Source organism: Salminus brasiliensis, chromosome 21 (assembly GCF_030463535.1).
Source record: "Salminus brasiliensis chromosome 21, fSalBra1.hap2, whole genome shotgun sequence".
Classification (NCBI taxonomy): Eukaryota; Metazoa; Chordata; class Actinopteri; order Characiformes; family Bryconidae; genus Salminus; species Salminus brasiliensis.
In genome coordinates this window covers 5,398,645-5,417,315 of record NC_132898.1, presented here as the reverse complement: position 1 = coordinate 5,417,315, position 18,671 = coordinate 5,398,645, and the positions used below count along the sequence as shown (strand labels likewise).

At 44.7% G+C, this 18,671-nt stretch overlaps 1 protein-coding gene across 1 annotated transcript in view; it reads left to right on the top strand.

Annotated features, from left to right (window-relative positions):
* ip6k1 (inositol hexakisphosphate kinase 1) overlaps positions 1-18,671 on the top strand; it is a 50,136-nt gene that overhangs the window by 15,984 nt on the left and 15,481 nt on the right. The window contains exon 2 of the mRNA XM_072666221.1: positions 13,394-13,812. Coding sequence (XP_072522322.1) covers positions 13,590-13,812 — 223 coding nt within the window. The 5' untranslated portion in view covers positions 13,394-13,589. The remainder of the gene's footprint in view (positions 1-13,393; positions 13,813-18,671) is intronic.

Genomic DNA, 18,671 nt, shown 5'->3' with positions numbered 1-18,671 from the left:
ATGTATAGTAGTACACAGTACACACACACACACATACATACGCCATACACTGTGGGATGACCTGTTCATAGCTGTGTTTATATTATTTAATAAATGAAGGGCCCCTTGATTCTTGGAAACCACTGTCAGCAGTATCCAAAACCAGGCATCTGGGTGCAGCCCTAAGAATCTGAGCCACTTCGACAGGGGTCAAATTGTGATGGCTAGACAACTGAGTCCGAGCATCTCTGAGCATCTCCAAAACATCAGGCAGGTCTTGTGGGGTATTCCCAGTATGCAGTGCTTAGTACCAACTAAAAAAAAAACAACCAATGACCTTGGGTACAGTCCAAGAAGACCCCACCTTGCAACTTGCAAGACTTGCTATAGGTGCCTAGTACCACAGGACACCTTTAGAGGTCTTGTGCAGTCCGAGACAAGGGGGATCTTAAAGTTCGTACAGCGTCCTGGTAAGATTATAGCCCAGTATAGCGTTTTGGTAAGATTAGTACCAACAAATAGTGACCTTGGGTACGGTCCAAAAAGATCCCACCTTGCTATAGGTGCCAGATACCACAGGACACCTTTTTAGTCCTTTGAGTCTTCTGTTGGGGGTATTGTTTAATAACTGAAGTGCTTCAATTAGAAACACAATTCTAAAATACCTAACAGCTACTACGCACTGGTTATTGCAAATGCTGACCTCTTCAGATCAATATGGAGGTGACCAAACCTCATATCGCATAGAGGAGTGAGAGGCGACTGTGCAAAAAAAAAAAAAACTGGACAGAATGTGCTGCTACCATTTGTTCACGCAGCACCCACTCGAGCATGACTCACCGTCCTAACATCACACGTCCTTATACCGGCGCGAGGGAATAGAGGTGGGGGTGGTGCTAAACGTAGAAAAGATGTGTCCCCCATCACTGAGCCGTGAATACCTCTGACACGATCTGTCCTTCCGAAATGGAAGACACGATTGCGCCCCCACTTATCGGAATGCAGACGGAGCGTGCAGCAATAGAGCAAGCCTTCGCTTAATGAAATTACAGACGAGCCTTCCGTTTGTAAACGCACCCGCAATCGCAGCAGTTCATCAGCGAGACCATGGGTCCGTAACGGCCCTGTTATTGTACAGGAATGGTGCGGCAGCATGCTCATAACCCAGCCTGCATGAAATAGTCCCGCATGAAGATGAGGTCCAAAATCTCATCAAGCCAATCTGCTTGCCAACATCAGAAGTGCTGCCCTATCGAGTGTCCCGGATTAAACGAGCAGCTTTCCGGGAGGCGGACTATCTTGCCGTCCACTCAACTATGCGGGGAGCTCTCCGGCAAGCTTTGGCCACAGATGTTGTTCCCATACTCTGTAAACACCAGGGGTCTGGGGAACAATCAGCACGAAAATAGAAGCAAGGCCACATGTGATTTCAGTTCAGGGATCACCATCGTTTGAGTGTATAATGCATCGACCTCAGTAAATATGCTTGGGAAAACGGCCCTCTGCGCACAAACTGAGTATTCTTGGAGGATATAAGGTTTAAATGATCAACTCTGAAGTTGCAGGAGATACCGTCAGCTTTAATTCCAGGATAGTCACTAAGGATATACCCTTTCCACACTACAGGCCCATACGTCACTCCCAAGCCCTCAAATGATGCGTTCTATTAAGATGTGCAATCCTCCTTCATCCCTCCTTCAACTATGCTGGAGGTAGTCGTGTGTCCCTAAGGTATGACTGAAGATAAAAGGTCCAAAGGTGAGCTGAAGTTGCAGAGCTTTCAGATGGGGGGCCTCTTGATTCTTGGAAACCACTGTCAGCAGTAACCAAAACTAGGCATCTGAGCCCCTTTGACAGGGGTCAAATTGTGATGGCTAGACAACTGGGTCCGAGCATCTCCGAGCATCTCCAAAACATCGGGCAGGTCTTGTGGGGTATTCCCAGTATGCAGTGATTAGTACCAACCAAAAAAAACAAAACAACCAATGACCTTGGGTACAGTCCAAGAAGACCCCACCTTGCAAGACTTGCTATAGGTGAAAGAAACCACAGGACTCCTTCAGAGATCTTGTGCAGTCCAAGACAAGGGAGATCTTAAGGTTCGTAAAGCGTCCTGGTAAAATTATAGCTGGTCCCTCTTAATCTGGACGCCCCGTCTTCTACCACTGAGTTCTAGTGGAAGATTCCTGAGCTCTGTCTAGTGACAACCTTACCATTAGCACAATGCACCCGAGGCACTACTAATACATATTTAGGCCCTCTCTATTGTTTTTGTATTGAAGATGTGTCGTATGAAGATATTGCTGTCATATTGAATTATATTTTCAATAGAATGTGTCTCATTGGACCCCTGCTGATGGCGTAGTTGATGACGATGATCACTTCAGCAGTCCTCTATAGGTATATAAGGTTTGTTACAATGCTACAGTGCCATATTTCTGATACCAGGTTACGCTCCCTCGACCCATTCGTACGCTTGTATCAGTAGTCAATGGTGGGGAGTTCTGAGATGCCACTTGGGGATGCTTGGGAGCAGAGTGCCTCTTACTTGGTCCAGCGTCAATGGGCTTCCCGTAGAGAGGAGACGTATACGATTCACCATGTCAGCTCGCAATGAAGACATCACCAGTGGAAGTGTTAACAGATGCGCAGAAGCGAGGGCAGGGTAGAGGTGGGGGACTCTTTCCCCCTTGTGCTCATTTATCACCGCAGCGTTCAGCAGGTCCACCTTGGAAAATATTAGCAAGTCAGGATGAGAATGTGTCACTCGAAACCCACAGGCTCAGCAAGACGCCGTTTACTTTTCAACCCACGACTCTGAGCACCGTCTTGAATGGACTGCTTAATAGCGAAAGGTCAAAAGCCTGCAAGCCTCCTTCCCTTTCATTCTGCCAGGGCACTCGGTTGGATGTTGTTGTAATAGGAAGGCATTGAACTCTAACAGGGCTAAGCAAGCCTGCATCCTCGTTATTCTGCTTGACTCCTGGCCAGCTTGGCCCTCCTATCGTTTTTCTCCTGTAACGAGATGCCCGTGCGGCACAGGAGGTTTGAACCCTCCTCTGCTCCTTAAGGTGGGGCGGGCGACATTGTTGAGTAACCAGAGCTGAGGTGAAGAGAGTGGAATTTACTGCGTGCTCGTGTTACTCAGGGGAGTAGAAACGTCTGTTCGATCTGTTCTGTTCTACGTAGGATGTACACTATATGGACAAAAGTATTGGGACACCGGATTGATCGTTTCTTCTGAAATCAACGGTATTAAAGAGTTTATCCTGCCTTTATTGGAATAACTGTGTTTACTTTTCAGAGAAGGCTTTCTACATGTGTTTGGAGCATTGCTGTGAGGGTTTGATTGCATTCAGCGACAAGAGCGTTGGTGAGGTCAGGGTGTTGGATTATCAGCACCCCACCTCATCCCTAACTCATTCCTCAATCATTCCAGAGAACACCGTTCCACTGGGTGGCTTTATACTCCTCTAGCCCAGACCTGACATGGTGGTTCATGCTAATCTGCTCCAGAAAGTCTTCTTCTATTGGCTGTACTTCTCTACAGGGACTAGACAAACTATGTGTATGTGCGTGTTTGCAAATGTGTGTGAGCAAAGGGTGCAGCATTGCTTTTATTAGAATGGGTGTCCACAAACATCTGGATATATAGTGTGAAATAGCTCAGGCTTGTAGAATACAATCACCTGTCTCGCTATAGTACATAGAACTCATTCAACCAGTCAGGCAGCGTTGCTTTGTTGTGTGTGTTTTTGTAAGAACTGGTGGAACATCTCCAATTCAGCAGCAGTAGATCTGGAACATCATCTACAACTACTTGGTATTTTGATAGACCTTAGACCTCGCCAACAAGGATTTGAGTTGCGTAAGGAAGGTCTGAACGAATGGACAACAAACAGGCAGGCAGCTGACCATGAGCGTGCTAGAAGATTAGACTTGGAAGCGTCATTCTCCAAAGGAGGATGTGTCAGGCTGCCAGCCAATCGCGCCAATGTCAGTGTGCAGATAGCCCAATGTTCATGCATGCATGCATGTGTGTGTGTTTGTGTCTCTGTGGATTGACGGCTAAATGGGGTCATTCTGGTTTCCATTCATACGCCCCAGGCATCACTGTGCATTGTTCTACATCTCCATGAGTGGCTGCACTTTGTAATGAATATCAGGGTTTCTAATTAGCAGCTAATTACTAGATCGGCATGGGTGATGAACATAGACAATAAAGCATGGCAACCCTGTTTTTAGCATATGGCTTTTTGTTTGAAGGCCACAGCTAAGGTGCTTTTGTCTTAGCTGAATGTGTTTTTGTCGATCAGACAATCGGTTCTGTTGAGGTTACTGAATGTTCATTGTTCTTTAGTTAAGGCTTGTAGAGAATTAGCATTGCTCCAGGATATCCTTTCATGCATTTAGGTTGCAAGGCGTACCTTTCAGTCCAGAACTTTTGATGGAGGAACTGAATAGAGAGCTTTCAGACTGAATTACGAAGGCCGTTTTCCCGACAAGATTGTTCATTATTTATAGAGAGTATTGATTGCTATTAGTTTGTCCTAATCAGACTGACATACATACCTCTAAGCCTTTAAGTGATACTCTTAAGGGATCTGGGCTTCAGTCTGCTTGTAGAACTCTATCTCTCTTTTTAAAATAAAGTTAATACTTTTTTCCGTTGTTTGTGGAAGGACTTGCCAAAGGTGGCCTGGCCCTTTTGTGGTGATGAGCTATGTTTTTTTTTGTTTCATTTTTGAGCCAGTGTTACTTTTCTTTTGGTCTAGTTTACTCTACAATAGTGGTGGGTGATATTGTATATACTAAGGATTAGGGCTGTACAATGTATGGTTTCAGCTTCGGAATCGCAATAGTCACATCGCCGAACGTGTTGAATTTTATTATTCAAATTATATCGAACATTTTTGACGCTTACAATTACACGCTGTTCTCATTTTCTATGCCCTTTCTACCATAGGAGAGTTATATCTGCTAATTATCATTTATTTTACTCCAGTCTTGGATACACAGAGGGCATTATTAATATCATTAATATGATTCATGTTGGATCACTGACTTCTGGTGAAATCTGGTGAAACTTCCTGTATTTTATTAAGATTGCAAAAAAACATTATGTATTGCAGAAAAAAAAAATTGCAATGTCAATTTTTGTCATATTTGTAATTATCTGCCGATAATTGCTTATAAAAACAAATGTCTGATTTGTGACTTTTTGCAGCAGTGACAGAACCTATTACAGAACCACGCTGCAATACAGTGAGCTCTTTTGAACCACCCATTCTTTCACAAATGTGTGGAAAGACAGACTGAATGGCTAGGGGCTGAATGGGACACCCAAATTCAATGATTAAGGGGTGTCCCAATACTTTTCTCTATATAGTGTATTGTATATTGTATATCTATATAGTAAATAGTATATTGTTCGAGTTCTTTCTTATTTAAAATTTTAGCTAAAAATAATTCAAACATCATGTAACTTTTTTTTTTGGGGGGGGGGGGTGGTTGGTTAACAGTACAGGAATGAAGCTCATCTGGATCTAATGGAATACTCATAAGGAAGTATGGAATGGAAAATTTTAGCCAGTGTATCTCAACAGATTATCTTAAAGATTTGGCACGATGACGCACATGGAAAGATGCACTTCTTTACAGCTTTATTCTTCATTCATTCTTCATTGAATGACCTTTAAATTGGTGACTTTATAACAAGTGAAAGTTCATGAACCTTCGAAAGGCTCTTCACATGGTTCCATTGAAGAGCCACAAGTGGTTCAGTTGACCCTGGCTTTTGTAAGTGGGTAAGGTGGGTTGAAATCGGATCGTAAAGGTCGAATTTTGGATGGGTATCCTGATGTTTAGTCAGAATCGCCAAAGCTAGCGGTAGCGTTTTCTTCAGGAGAGCAAGACTTCTTTTGAAACCAGTTGGTAAAATAAAGCTCACCACCAACGGTTTCAGGGGCTTTACCACCGAACCCGTCACTCAAGTGTGGTTACTAGGTCATCACCTCGTTTCTTCTGTTCAGGTTTTTAATACTACTCTGACGCAGTTCTAAGGCCTCCCCAGGCTTTTGGGATATTGTGCAAGACAGCAGAAGGACATGCCTGAAGGATGGGCTGAGCTGTTCCCATGAAACACACTGTACCACACTTATTAAAACCTGCTGTGCCACCTTTCCCTTCAGAGTTTTTCCTCATACAGCTTCATGACTGGCACAGGCTGGCAGTGCGGTGGCATTTAAGGCGGGACCCTAGATTTGCACCTTTTGGTTTTCCAAGCTTGGACGCCCTACGATCAAGTTCTGGATATTGACAAGTTCAAGCATGTCTGATTGTGGAGGCTCGTGGAGGCTGCTAACCCCTCAACCACATTAACCGGTGTCGAACATAAAGTGTCGAACATAAAAACTGGTGTCTGAGAGAGGGAAGTCGAGCGACTGGTGTCGGGAGGAACAGCAAGGGGAAATGAGAAGCCGGTTCTGCCGGGTTTGGACTCGTAGCCGGCTGTCTAGGCTTAGATAAGTTAGCTAGCAGGCTAAACACCACAGCACAGGCCGTGTTGCAGCTAACCGAGGCTCAAATCACACCGGTTCAGAGGATAAGGCCTCATATCTGAGGGCACGGAGTCGAGTGAATGCTCTTAGGACGAGGGTTTTCCACTGTTTTCAGGCTCATTTAGTCGACTGGCTCATCCAGGTCACTCTGCATCGTTAAACTCGCAACTACGGTGGGCTTGTTGTTTCCACCCATTTTCAGTGCAAGTCTTAAATGCACATGGGGGCTTATTTGACCGTGTACTCAATGAAAATCAGAAATCGGACACATCAGATAAATACCGTCCTCATTTTGAGATACTTCACCAGTGTATGATCAGCCACAGCTGACCGTAATACAGCTCTAGTTCCCTTGTGGCTGAAAAAGTCCGTAGTCCATTTTTAGATGGAGCCGTGATGGGAACGTGCGGATCTTCTGGAGCCGTACCACCTTGAGAAACCTCTGGATTACCTGATGGTGACTCCTGTGATGGCTTCAGAGCCAAGGTTTGACTTGATGTCATCAAGGTCTTGTATGACCGTCACTTGCTGTTGCTGGTTGCTTTGCCATCGTTTTTCCATCGGTCAGTCATGTTGTGCTTGGTAAATCCGTAATGTCTGATCTGACCTTTTCACCCCCCCCCCCCCCCCACACACACACACACACACACACACACTCCTCCCTGTGATTTTGGAACATTGCAGTGCTGGTGAAGTACAGCTTTCCTTCTCGCAGGGTTGTTGGTTTAACCACGCTAGGAATCTTGAGGAACGTGAAGGTCACCTTTCTCCTGTTACAGCCATTCGCTCCGATTTTATTTGAGTACTGCGCCAATTAGATTGGGCTCTGCTGTCTAACCTTGGCGAGGCTCTGTGCTGGTGGGGAACACGGTGTTTGGCTGTTGTTGTAACCTTCATTGTGTGGGATGGTGTTAACTTGTGCAGCTGCTGTTTTTCTGTTGGCTCAGATGGAATATGCTACCCTTTCATAAATGACCACGATTAAAGATGGACAAATACTTTAGACGGCTACAGTCTATAACACCCTTCCGATAAACCTCTGATTTGTCACTTAATTAGTGACGTATCTTGATGCCAGTTCAGCTCCAGTTGACTAATTTTGCATTCAGTCCAGATTTCCAAGTTGTACCTAGTTAATACTGGTTTATGGGATGCCCTGTATTCCAGCAAGACAGCAAAACTTTTTAAATAACTTTTATGGAAGTTATTGTAGTATTTTTATTTTAGTATTTATTTATTTATTTATTTATTTATTTGTTTATTTTGGGCCGCCAATTCCCCATCCCCGAACGTACTCCCCATCCCTCCAACCCACCCCACTCCCAAAATCACACAACGCTCCCGGCACTTGTGAGGGCGGACCAACGCACACCCCAGCCGGCCTCCAATGCAACATCACGGTGCAACCACACAGCACAACCACATAGCAGCCTGCAGTCGCCAGTGACTGCCAGCATTGCTGCAAAGCGATGTGGGGACAGCACGCCATCTACCCACCCTGGAGAGCAAGGCCAATTGCGCTGTCTCTGATGTCTAGCAGCACGACTGGGATTTGAACCAGCGATCCGCTGATCATAGTGACAGTGCTTTAGACCGCTGGACCACTCTGGGCCCCCTATCGTTCCATTTATATATATATATATATATATATATATATATATATATATATATATATATATATATATATATATATATATATATATATATATATATAGTGGGGTGGGTTGGAGGGATGGGGAGTACGTTCGGGGATGGGGAATTGGCGGCCCAAAATAAACAAGTAAATAAATAAATAAATAAACACTAAAATAAAAATACTACAATAACTTCCATAAAAGTTATTTAAAAAGTTTTGCTGTCTTGCTGGAATACAGGGCATCCCATAAACCAGTATTAACTAGGTACAACTTGGAAATATATAGTTTTTATTTTTAATTAATTAATTAATTAATTTTTTCGGAATTCCAATTCCGAAGTTCCGAACCTGGCATTAACATGTGTCCCGGGTGATCGGATCATACATGGCCAGCACAGACTACAGATGTGAACTGTGTACTGGATGTGTCTGGAGGACGCATATGTTATCCGATCACTCGAACCACATTCAGAGGTGGTCAGAGACTCTTATTCTGACCACATTCTTTCTGCAATGTGGACGCCAAAGCACCTCGATGCGCCCCCGACAGCAAAACACCACCCGCATCAACTGCGTCACGTAACTCGATGCCATTTGAGCTCCATTTCACTAATTTTGCATTCAATTCTTAAGTCTGTGATTCACTTGCGCTAAGTGAAAGACAGCTCTACAGAGGTTTTTGTTGTTGTCGTATTTACCAGCACTCAGCTGAATTAATCAGGGCAGCTGACCTGTAATAATACTCGGAAATTGCTTCCATTCAAAGCTCCTATTGAATCCAGCCATTAGCAGAGTGGAATCCAGGCGCTTTCTCAGCTCAGACAGACACTCAGATATTTGGAAGTGATATTTTGTTTTCTGACAGATGCTCTGTTTTACAAATGAGGTCTTGTGAGCATTTTGTAAATGTGTAGACTAGCGCTGGGCAAAATATATTATCGATATATCACACGATATATTATCGTATCGTGAGAAATGTTGGAAGCGTGATGCACGATATGCTTTTCTAAGTATTTTGAGGATATTATTAATACTTAATAAACACTGATCAGCTGCAGGTTTATTTATAGACAGTGTAATTAGATTAATTAATTAGATGAAGAGCAGCAAATGTTGAATAATGATCACTGTGATCAGTACGGGAGAGTGTCTGAATATTAGTTCTTAAGAATCTGACGATACTGTTGTATTTACTCTGTGGTTACATGAATCATGATACATATCATGTATTGTGAAAATGTCTTTAAATATTGTAGTATTTTTTATATCGCCCAGCCCGTGTTGATCATTCTATGAGTTTATGAGGAGAAAAACAAGGATTATGATGCCTTTTTATGTGTTTTCAGGGAATTTGGAATACTGCTATTTTAGTATACATCATTCCTGCATCCTAAAATGGACCTGGACTTGAACTTTAGTACAGATTCTACCGAGATAATACTGGTTTATGGGATGCTCTGTATTTCTGTATTCACACCTGGCATCAACATGCGTCCTGGGTGATCTGATCATAAGTGTCCAGCGCAAAGTACAGGTGTGAGCGGGGTCCGATCACTCAAACCACATTCTGAGGTGGTCAGAGATGCATAGGACCACATTTTTCTTGTAGTGTGAACGGCAAAGCATCTCGATGCGTCCGTGAAAGGTGGTCAGCTGGAAAATACGTAATAACCACAAGACCACAGCGTCCACCATCCGTGCTAGTTAGCTGAGCATGGTATAATAACAAACTAGCTAATGACCCATGATCTGAGAAATCTGATCACACATGGTCACAGGAGATGCATTTAAAACTCAGTGTGTGAACAGCTATGCGTTTTGGTAGTCATCTGTGATCGGATCACCCGAGCCGCATGTTAATAAGCCAGGTGTGAATGAAGAGGCAAGTTTTTTGCATGATAGTGACCCTATACTGCATTGTCCAGCTCTTTCTTTTCAGTATTATGTGTCTGTTGTCTGATATTTTGCACTAATCTCTGTCTCGTCTTGAGCCTGGCAGCATAATATTTTTCAGAAGGCTGCATTATCTGCAGTTCATTTAGCCTAGCGCAGGGGGCAACGTGCAGCGGAATTGGCAAGTAGATTAAAACGAAGTAGCAGCAACCAACTTTTAGTACATAATCCTTTGCTTAACACAAATACAGTTTGAACAATAATGTTTGTAGTTGAGGAAATTATTCTAACATGTAGCTGCTGGTTCATCTGATTCAAGTGATGAGTAACTTAATCCGCTATTCTATGTAGCATCTGAAGGCAAAGGCACACTGAATGCACCACAGTTCGAGTGCCTGTTCTTTTAAATGATTAAGTGAACATTTACTTCACCTTGAGTTCATCTATGTCTAGTTTGTGCATTTTGTAAACGTGTCCACAGTTCCCATATCGTCGCATCCCTATTTGATAGGCCTGTTTCTTCGTCCAAATGCTGATGCTAATGACCATTGTGGCGTTCTTCATAATGGAGCGCGTCAAAATGCATATGAAGGTCAGTAATCCAGTGTGTCTCTCTGCAGGCTGCTTGTCAGCTTGGCAGTGCTTGAGTGATTGTCGTCCGTGTCCATCGCACACTGACCTGTCTGAAGGATCCTGGTGAGCCCCTGCTGGATTAAATCCCCAACTCTGATCGACTTGAGACATCCCCTTTACGGGTGATCCAAGTCTCTCTTTTACAAGCTGTGGGCAATAGGTAGATAAAATGTGAAAACCGATGACGATTGACTGGTATTTTGTGGTGATGTTTCAAAGACACTTCAGGGAAATCCTATTTCTCTGACAAATTTAACACGGTGGCACGTCAATCACTGAGGAGAAAACATCTTTAGCACGCTTCCTCATTAGTGTGTCTGTAGTTGTAGCTAAACTTTAGGTTAACAAGTTTAATTTATATTAAAGGGGAGGGCTGCTTGATTTAGGATTATTTCTGTGAGGTCAGGATGTTGCCAACCCCCCCCCCAAACTCACCCCAAAAGTATTGGATGAAGCACCATCCATCACTCTAGAGAATGTAGTTCCACTGCTCCACAGCTCAGTGCTGGTTGGCTTTATTCACCTCTAGCCCACGGCTACTATGAGGTGCACATGGTGCCAATAGGTTCATGTATCTGTCCCAGAGAGTCCTATTCTATTGGCAGTACTTCTCTACAGGTACTAGACAAGCATTGACACATCTATGTCAACGGTAAAATGGGGAGTGTACTGTACATTTAAATGCATACATAAGGCTATAAACATTGTGCTAATGTTTTTAGCAGATGCTGGTATCCGTGCCGATTTATGCAGTTAAGGGAGTTGCATGAGGTGCCATGTAGCTACACTAGCTTTTATTGGGAAACTGTGGCTAATTAGTTTCTAAACTGGGAAATATTGCCAGCCGGGACGCTAACATTTACTTCACCTTGAGTTCATCAGCCTGACCGCAGTTCCTGTGAAGGAATACAATTCCTGGTGGAACACCTAAGGGGTCCGTGGTCCATATTTAGAAACACTGACTTTCCCTTAGCTGGGCTCAGGAAAGCATGCAGTGATAACATCATCATATCGCAAACCCACAGGAATAAACGTCATACGGAATAGTACAGGCAGGTGCGAGAGGCCCAGTGTACCCCCAAGGCTTGTGGATATTGAGCCCCACCAGGCTCGCACGCTCACCGATCAGCTGTGAGGCCTAATTGAAAATGCCTGGAATGCAATTCTGTGTATGGTCAGACCAGTCCGGTCAATTAAGGAGCCTCCATGCAGGAGTGACTGACGTGACCAATTGCTCCAGCCTTTTTTAGGACATCAGACAGGCCGTCCGTTCCACTCAGCTGGGTTTGTGCCAAGTCTACAAGCAGCGTCTTCCTTCAGAGCTCTGTTGTAATGTCTGCAGATCTTTTTATAACCGTTGATGGAACCTGCACATGTAGATCACCCGACCAGCGAGGATTCGGTTAGGCCGCAGTGAGAGGATGTCCTGAAGCGATCTGGAGCAGTGTTGTGATGCTCTGGAGGTCACTGGCTGGCGTGTGCTATTGATGAGGAGCAGGCTGATGTAATAAAGGGTCTGATCTCTCTGGCACGGAGGTGGTCTTTTTTTTTTTTTTTTGGCATGTGTGTATGAGCCGAGCGCTGTGTTTGAGTAGGCCGCCTCCTTTGTTTGCTTTGTTGGCTGGGGTTCTGTTTGCTCTATCGCAGGACATCTGCTGTCATGTTCATGTGGTTTGTTCGGGGTTTTTTTTATTTGTTGTTTTTTTTTTTAATGAATAAATTGATGGATAGATGGATATAAGGATATAAAGGTTGAATGGAGAATATAAGGGTAGATGGATGAATGGGTGCATATGAAGGTGTATGGATTGATATATATGTGTGGGTGATGGATGGATGGATATATGGCAGATGGAAGGATGAAAGTAAAGATAGGTGGACAGTGGTTGGTGTGGTGCAAGAGATAAAACCACTAGCTGGCAGTGAGCTATTACACCATGTGGGAGATCAGGGTTCCAGGGTTCGTATGCTGCGCTACACCAATAAGAGTCCCTGGGCAAGACTCCTAACACTACATTGGCCCACCTGTGTAATACAAGTCACCTTGCAAGTCGCTCTGGATAAGAGCGTCAGCTAAATGCTGTAAATGTAAATGTAAAATGGATGGATATAAAGGTGGATGGGTGGATATAAAGATGGGTGGATGGATGCATATAAAGGTGGATGGATGGACATAAAGGCAGATGGATGGATAGATGTTAAAGTGGGTGTATGAATGGATGAAAATAAAGGTGGGTGGTTTGCTGGATGCATACAAAGTTCATGGATGGGTATGGAAAGGTGGATGGATGGATATAAAAGTGGATGGATGCAGGGATTCTAAAGCTGGATGGGTGGACGGATGGATGCATTATATCCAGTGGAAGGTTGAAAATAATGGTGGCACCCACCCGCCATTATTTTCAACCACCCATCCATCCACACATCCATTTTAACATCTATCCATGGCTTAATGCATATGAATGTATAAGGGTGGATGGATGAGAATAAAGGTAGGTAGATGGATATAAAAGTGGGTGGAGCGATGGATGAATTTAGAGGTGGTTGGATGGCTGGACGAATGGATATAAAGGTGGATGGATGGTGGGTGATTAATGTGGGTGGAGATGTTGTTATCAAAAATGTAAAATTCTGCTGCTGTAACAACCAGAATTCTAACGCTCCCTCTGCCTCTCCCTCTGTGTTCCTCCAGGAGGCCGCTGTAGGGGTGTGTCCCAGCGCTTTCGGGGCTGGGATCGATTGGCTGGCTGGTGGGTGTGGCCGGCGGCGGACTGGCTCCTCCCCCTCCCGGCGGCAGCGTGCGCTCCCAGCCGCCCCCCTGCACCCCGCGCTCGCCCGGCCTGCGTGCCCGAGCCCATGCTCCCGGCTCCACGCGTTCCCCCAACGCCATGTGCGTCCCGCACACCATGGACGCGGGCAAGCACTGCACGGGCCAGGGCGAGGGCAGCCACAGCGGCGTGCCGCTGGAGCCGTTCGTCCACCAGGTGGGCGGCCACACCAGCATGATGCGCTACGACGACCACACCGTCTGCAAGCCGCTCATCACCCGCGAGCAGCGCTTCTACGAGTCTCTGCCCCCAGAGATGAAGGAGTTCACCCCGGAGTACAAAGGTAAGCCAGGAGACGCAGCGCTGAGGAAAGGCGGTGTTTTCATTTTCCGAGCAAACACTCGTACAGTGGACAAGGCTTGTGGGCAGGGAGCGTCAGTTCCAAGGAGCAGTCCTCTCAATGCTAAAGAGGCAGAAGAACCTGCACACCATTCCTGCAGGCTAGGATCTGGACTAAACGAGTGCAAAAGGCACTATAAGGAAAGAAAGGCAAGGGTTTCAGTCTTTCAGGCTTTGGGCGATGACCTGCAAAGAGGTTTCCAACAGCCTAACAATTTCTAGACAATTTAGAGACCATCTCTATACTCCCCCCTACAGGCAAACTTGAAGGATGGCACATTAAAAAGGCTAAAACCAAGAAAAGAAGATTCAAACACTTAAACGATTCATTTAAACCAAATGGATGCTCAGTTTAAGGCCCCCTTCCTCCCTGTGGATTGAGCTTTTATGGTTATTGATTGGAGTACATAGCTGTCTCATGGTTTTACCTATGTATTTTAGACCACATGGGCAAGTACGGAGGCAAATAACATGAGCAGAATTGAGCTGCATTAAATGAACCGATTAATTTGGAGACTCTTATTTTGTAAACTAATGACCATGGCCAGAAGAGAACCCCCTCCCCAGTGTAGACTGCATATTTGTCTATGAACAGTAGATTAATGATGTTAATTGAGAGTTGTTTAGTAAAGCTGACAAGTACTTCTTTTTTCCTCTCTCTTCATGGAACAGCAGGATTATGGTTCTTGCACCTGCTTCCAGGTGAAGCATTGGGGGTCTTTTTTTTTTCTTTTCTGAGTGTTGCATTGGGTTGATAAAACCACAGCCTGCAACTAGTAAATGTCGAGTTCCAGATGAGCCCTGGAATTAATTAGGGGTTAGTGTTGGCTCTGTGGTTCTAGCCATAGCTTATTAGTCACAGGGTTGTGGGTTCAATACCCACATCTACTAAGCTGTCACTGTTGGGGGGGCCCCTTAGCAAAGCCCAAAACCTCTCTGTTCCAGAGGCATCAAATCATGGCTGACCCTGTGCTCTGACCCCTGCTCTCCAAGCAGGTATATGTGAAGAGTACAAGTGTAAATGCCAATAAAAGCTCATTACTAAATTGTCATGTAGTGCGAGCAGCGCAGCATTTCTGGGATTCTTAAAGTCATCTAGTGTCTGCTTGGCCTCAGCGAAAGTGTTTAATCAGCATCTGATTCATATTAAAAGCTGCTGAGCTGTGGCACAGTAATCCCCGTTGGCACGCCTCAGGTCATTTTTAGACACTTACAGCAGCAGCTATAAGGGGCAGCAGATGTTGGGAGTGCAGACGAGAATGAGCCTCTTGGCTAAATTCGGCTTGTTTACAGAAGCGGTTGTTAAAGTGCATGGTCCCTGTTTCGCAAACATCATAAAGTCACAGCTTCCCGCGCTCATTTCCTGTGCTGCCCCTACACACCTACTGTTTCCACTGCTGCTCAGTGACGGCAGACCCTGTTGCGCATTTTTATTCCTCTGCTGTAGCGTCCGGCGCACCGCCCGTCTATTAAACCTACAAAGCCTGCAGGGTTTTAGAGCTTCTTCTTAGACAGGATCTGAGGGGGCTGTATTTATTGCTTTAAGCATTAAAGCAACATTCTGTAGCAGTCGTACCTTTAAAGATCAGCAGCCTCAGAATCATGCTGATGCTCCACTGACTGTAATTGGGAGAATGGCCACGTCAGCCTTAACCTGTAGGTGGAGCCCCATAGCACAAAAAATACCAGGTTTCACATAATGCTGCTTTAATTCAAGTACCAGACTTCATGTAGCAGAAATAAGCTTACTGTGTCTTTAAGACTGTGTGTGTGTATGTATGTATGTATATGTGTGTGTGTGTGTGTGTGTGTGTGTGTGTGTATATATATATATATATATATATATATAATATGCAAATGAGCTCTGTTCTGGTCAGCTGCCCTGATTGGGTGAGCCTCATTCAAAAAGTAGTCTAGGCTGAAACACTCCTTATAACTTCAGCATGCTAAGTCATATTTGTGTAAAATCCTGTTGTCATGCTCCACCTCATTCTTTTACTGCAGCTTGTCAACAAATGCATGTGTACAGCTGTCCACAAGGGGGCGCACAAAGCAATTTTATAAATTGACACTAGTGGTGTAAAAGTTAGCCCTGTAGCAAAAAAAGTCTAAGCTGCATCACATAATACTGCTTAAATTTCAGTACTAGATTGTACCTACCAGAACTAGCCTTACTGTGCCTCTAACACGAAGATATATATGCTCAAATGAGCTATGTTCTAATTGACTGCCCTGATTGGTTGAGCCTCAATCAAAAAAATAGTCCGGACATTACACTCCCCACCTGTAGGGGGAGTCCTGTAGCAAAAATATGTCATTTACATACTGCTGCTTTAATTTCAGTACCATACTTCATGTACCAGAAAAAGTCTTACTGTGCCTTTTAAGACTATGCAAATGAGCTCTGTTCTGATTGGCTGCCCTGATTGGTTGAACCTCATTCAAGTAGTAGTCTAGGCTGAAACACTTCTTATAGCTTGAGCATATAAAATGGACTGCAAGCTAAACAGGCAAGGTTTATGTTAATGTGTTAAGGGTTGTGATGTCACAAAAACGAATAAATTAATACTGCCGTACTTTCCATATATGGACGTCCTGGAGCTTTGGGAGGTGAAAGGTATGTTTTAAAATGTCAGTGTTTAACACATCAAATGTATGTCCAAAAAGTGAGCAACGCTCTGCTTTGCATGACATGGGCCCTTTAATAGCGGGGAGCAGGCCGACGGGCTCAAGGGCAGCTGTGTTGCAGGAAAGCAGAGGAAGAGACATTAATCAAGACCTAAAAACACTTCCTGCAGACTGCTGCTCATCCTCCTTGTGATTTTGTTAAGGCTGAAGTGGCTCCGCTCTGCTTTAGCAACCACGTGAAAAAAAACAACAGATCACCGGGGGCCAGGTGGGCTGCATATAGTTGTTATGACATGTGTTGTCAGAGGGACTGAGGCTAAGCAGTGCCTGATGACTGATGACTATAACCTGGGTGGAATTTTGTATGTGTGTGTGTGTGTGTGTGTGTGTGTGTAGCGGCTGGACTCCTCCAGCGCTCGTAGCGCCTGACATGCTCACATGGAAAGCGCTCCTCTGTTTGTGTGCAACGTGATCCTCATTGTTGCCCCCTCGCTTTGTGAAGGGTACCAGCGTGTTGCTGTAAATCACTGAGGGGCTAATAAAAGCACTGCAATTACCATTGCTCGGGTTTGTCTATCTAGGTTCCTGCTGATAAGGCGCTAATATCTCCTCTCTGCATCAGAGCTGATGGGAGTGCGCTGCGGTGTGACGCATCAGTCAGTATTTTGGTCTTCCCCTGCCGCTTATCTGCAGATGTTAACCTTTTGACCTCTAGGCTTTTAGTTGTGTGATCTTAAGATCTTCAGTAATTCAGTAACTGCTTCCCCCCCAAATCTTGCTCAGTTCGACTCGACTCTACTATTAAATTTAGAGCTTCTAACTGATGTTATCTGCAAAACTCTCTTCTACAGTGGGGTATTAAAATAATACTTTCCATAATTCGCTTCATAAATGTCCATAATTGCTGCAATTTTGCTTAAAACGTGAGGCATGGAGGCAGGTAGAACCTGCAAGCCAGTCCTGATTGATTTCAACCATCTCCACGCTGTAATTGCATTTGGACGCCCCCCTCAAAAACCCCCCTTCGCCTTTCAAATTCACTTCTCTGTGCTGGCTCCTGAAATTGCCGGCGTGGGCTGTCCTGGTTAAGGTCCCTTTGAATTCAGATGCCAATTGTTTGTCCTTAACACGGAAGCGTACGTGACTCTGATCAAAGCTCGTGTCTCAAAGCCCATTTAGCGCCTGGCCTCTGCTCCCCTCAGCCCCGGTGTCACCGCGCTGGATTCATGACATGCTTTCCATATGAAGCGGCTCTTCCCTCGTGCTGTGATTGGAGTAAATAAATCTTAAAAATCTTGGCGACTATTTTAGGTCAGTTTTTTTTTTTTCACTTTCCTCTTTCCTCTGTCCTTTAGAAACCATCCCTTGCCATGGGCAGCCATGCAGGCGATTAAAAATAGGGCCCTCCCCATGAGCTAAAAGCTTGGCGTTGTTTGAGCATGACGGCAAGCTTGGAAGAATTGGTCTCAAACCTTAAAGGTATGTGTGAAATGGAGTAAAGGGCTATAAATAGGCAAACGTGGGAGGCTGCAGTTAAGAGGGGCCGCACGGAGCAAATGAGGTCCGTCCCGGTGCTGAACCCAGCCAGACGATATTAGTAAACACAGCGTTAAAAGCAGACTCGACATCTATGTCTTGGTGCTCCAAATGTCCAGAACCTGATCACGATATGCAGGCCAAAATGTAGACATTTTTAATTCCAGATATTATGATTCCGGATATATTGACAGAAGTATTGGGACACCTGCTCACTTGTTTGTTTCTTCCGAAATCAAAGGTTTATCCTGCTTTTGTTGGGAGTAATGGTCTCTACTGTCCAGGAAAGAAGGCCTACTAGATTTTGGAGGAGTATTGCTGTGATTGCATTCAGCGACAAGAGCGTTAGTGAGGTCAGGATGTTGAATGATCACCACCCACCTAACCCCAGAAGTATTGGATAGAGCACCATCCATCATTCCAGAGAACACAGCTCCACTGCTCCACCGCTGAATGCTGGGAGGCGTTATACTTCTCTAGCCCATGCCTGACTTTTTTTCATGGTGCCAGTAGGTTCATATTTATCTGCTCAAGAGAGTTCATGAGTTCATTCCTTAGAAGCGGTGTCCACACACATTTGGACAAGGTCAGTATGTCAAAATTTTATTGCTGTGTTCAATCCAGTAAATAAATTGAGCT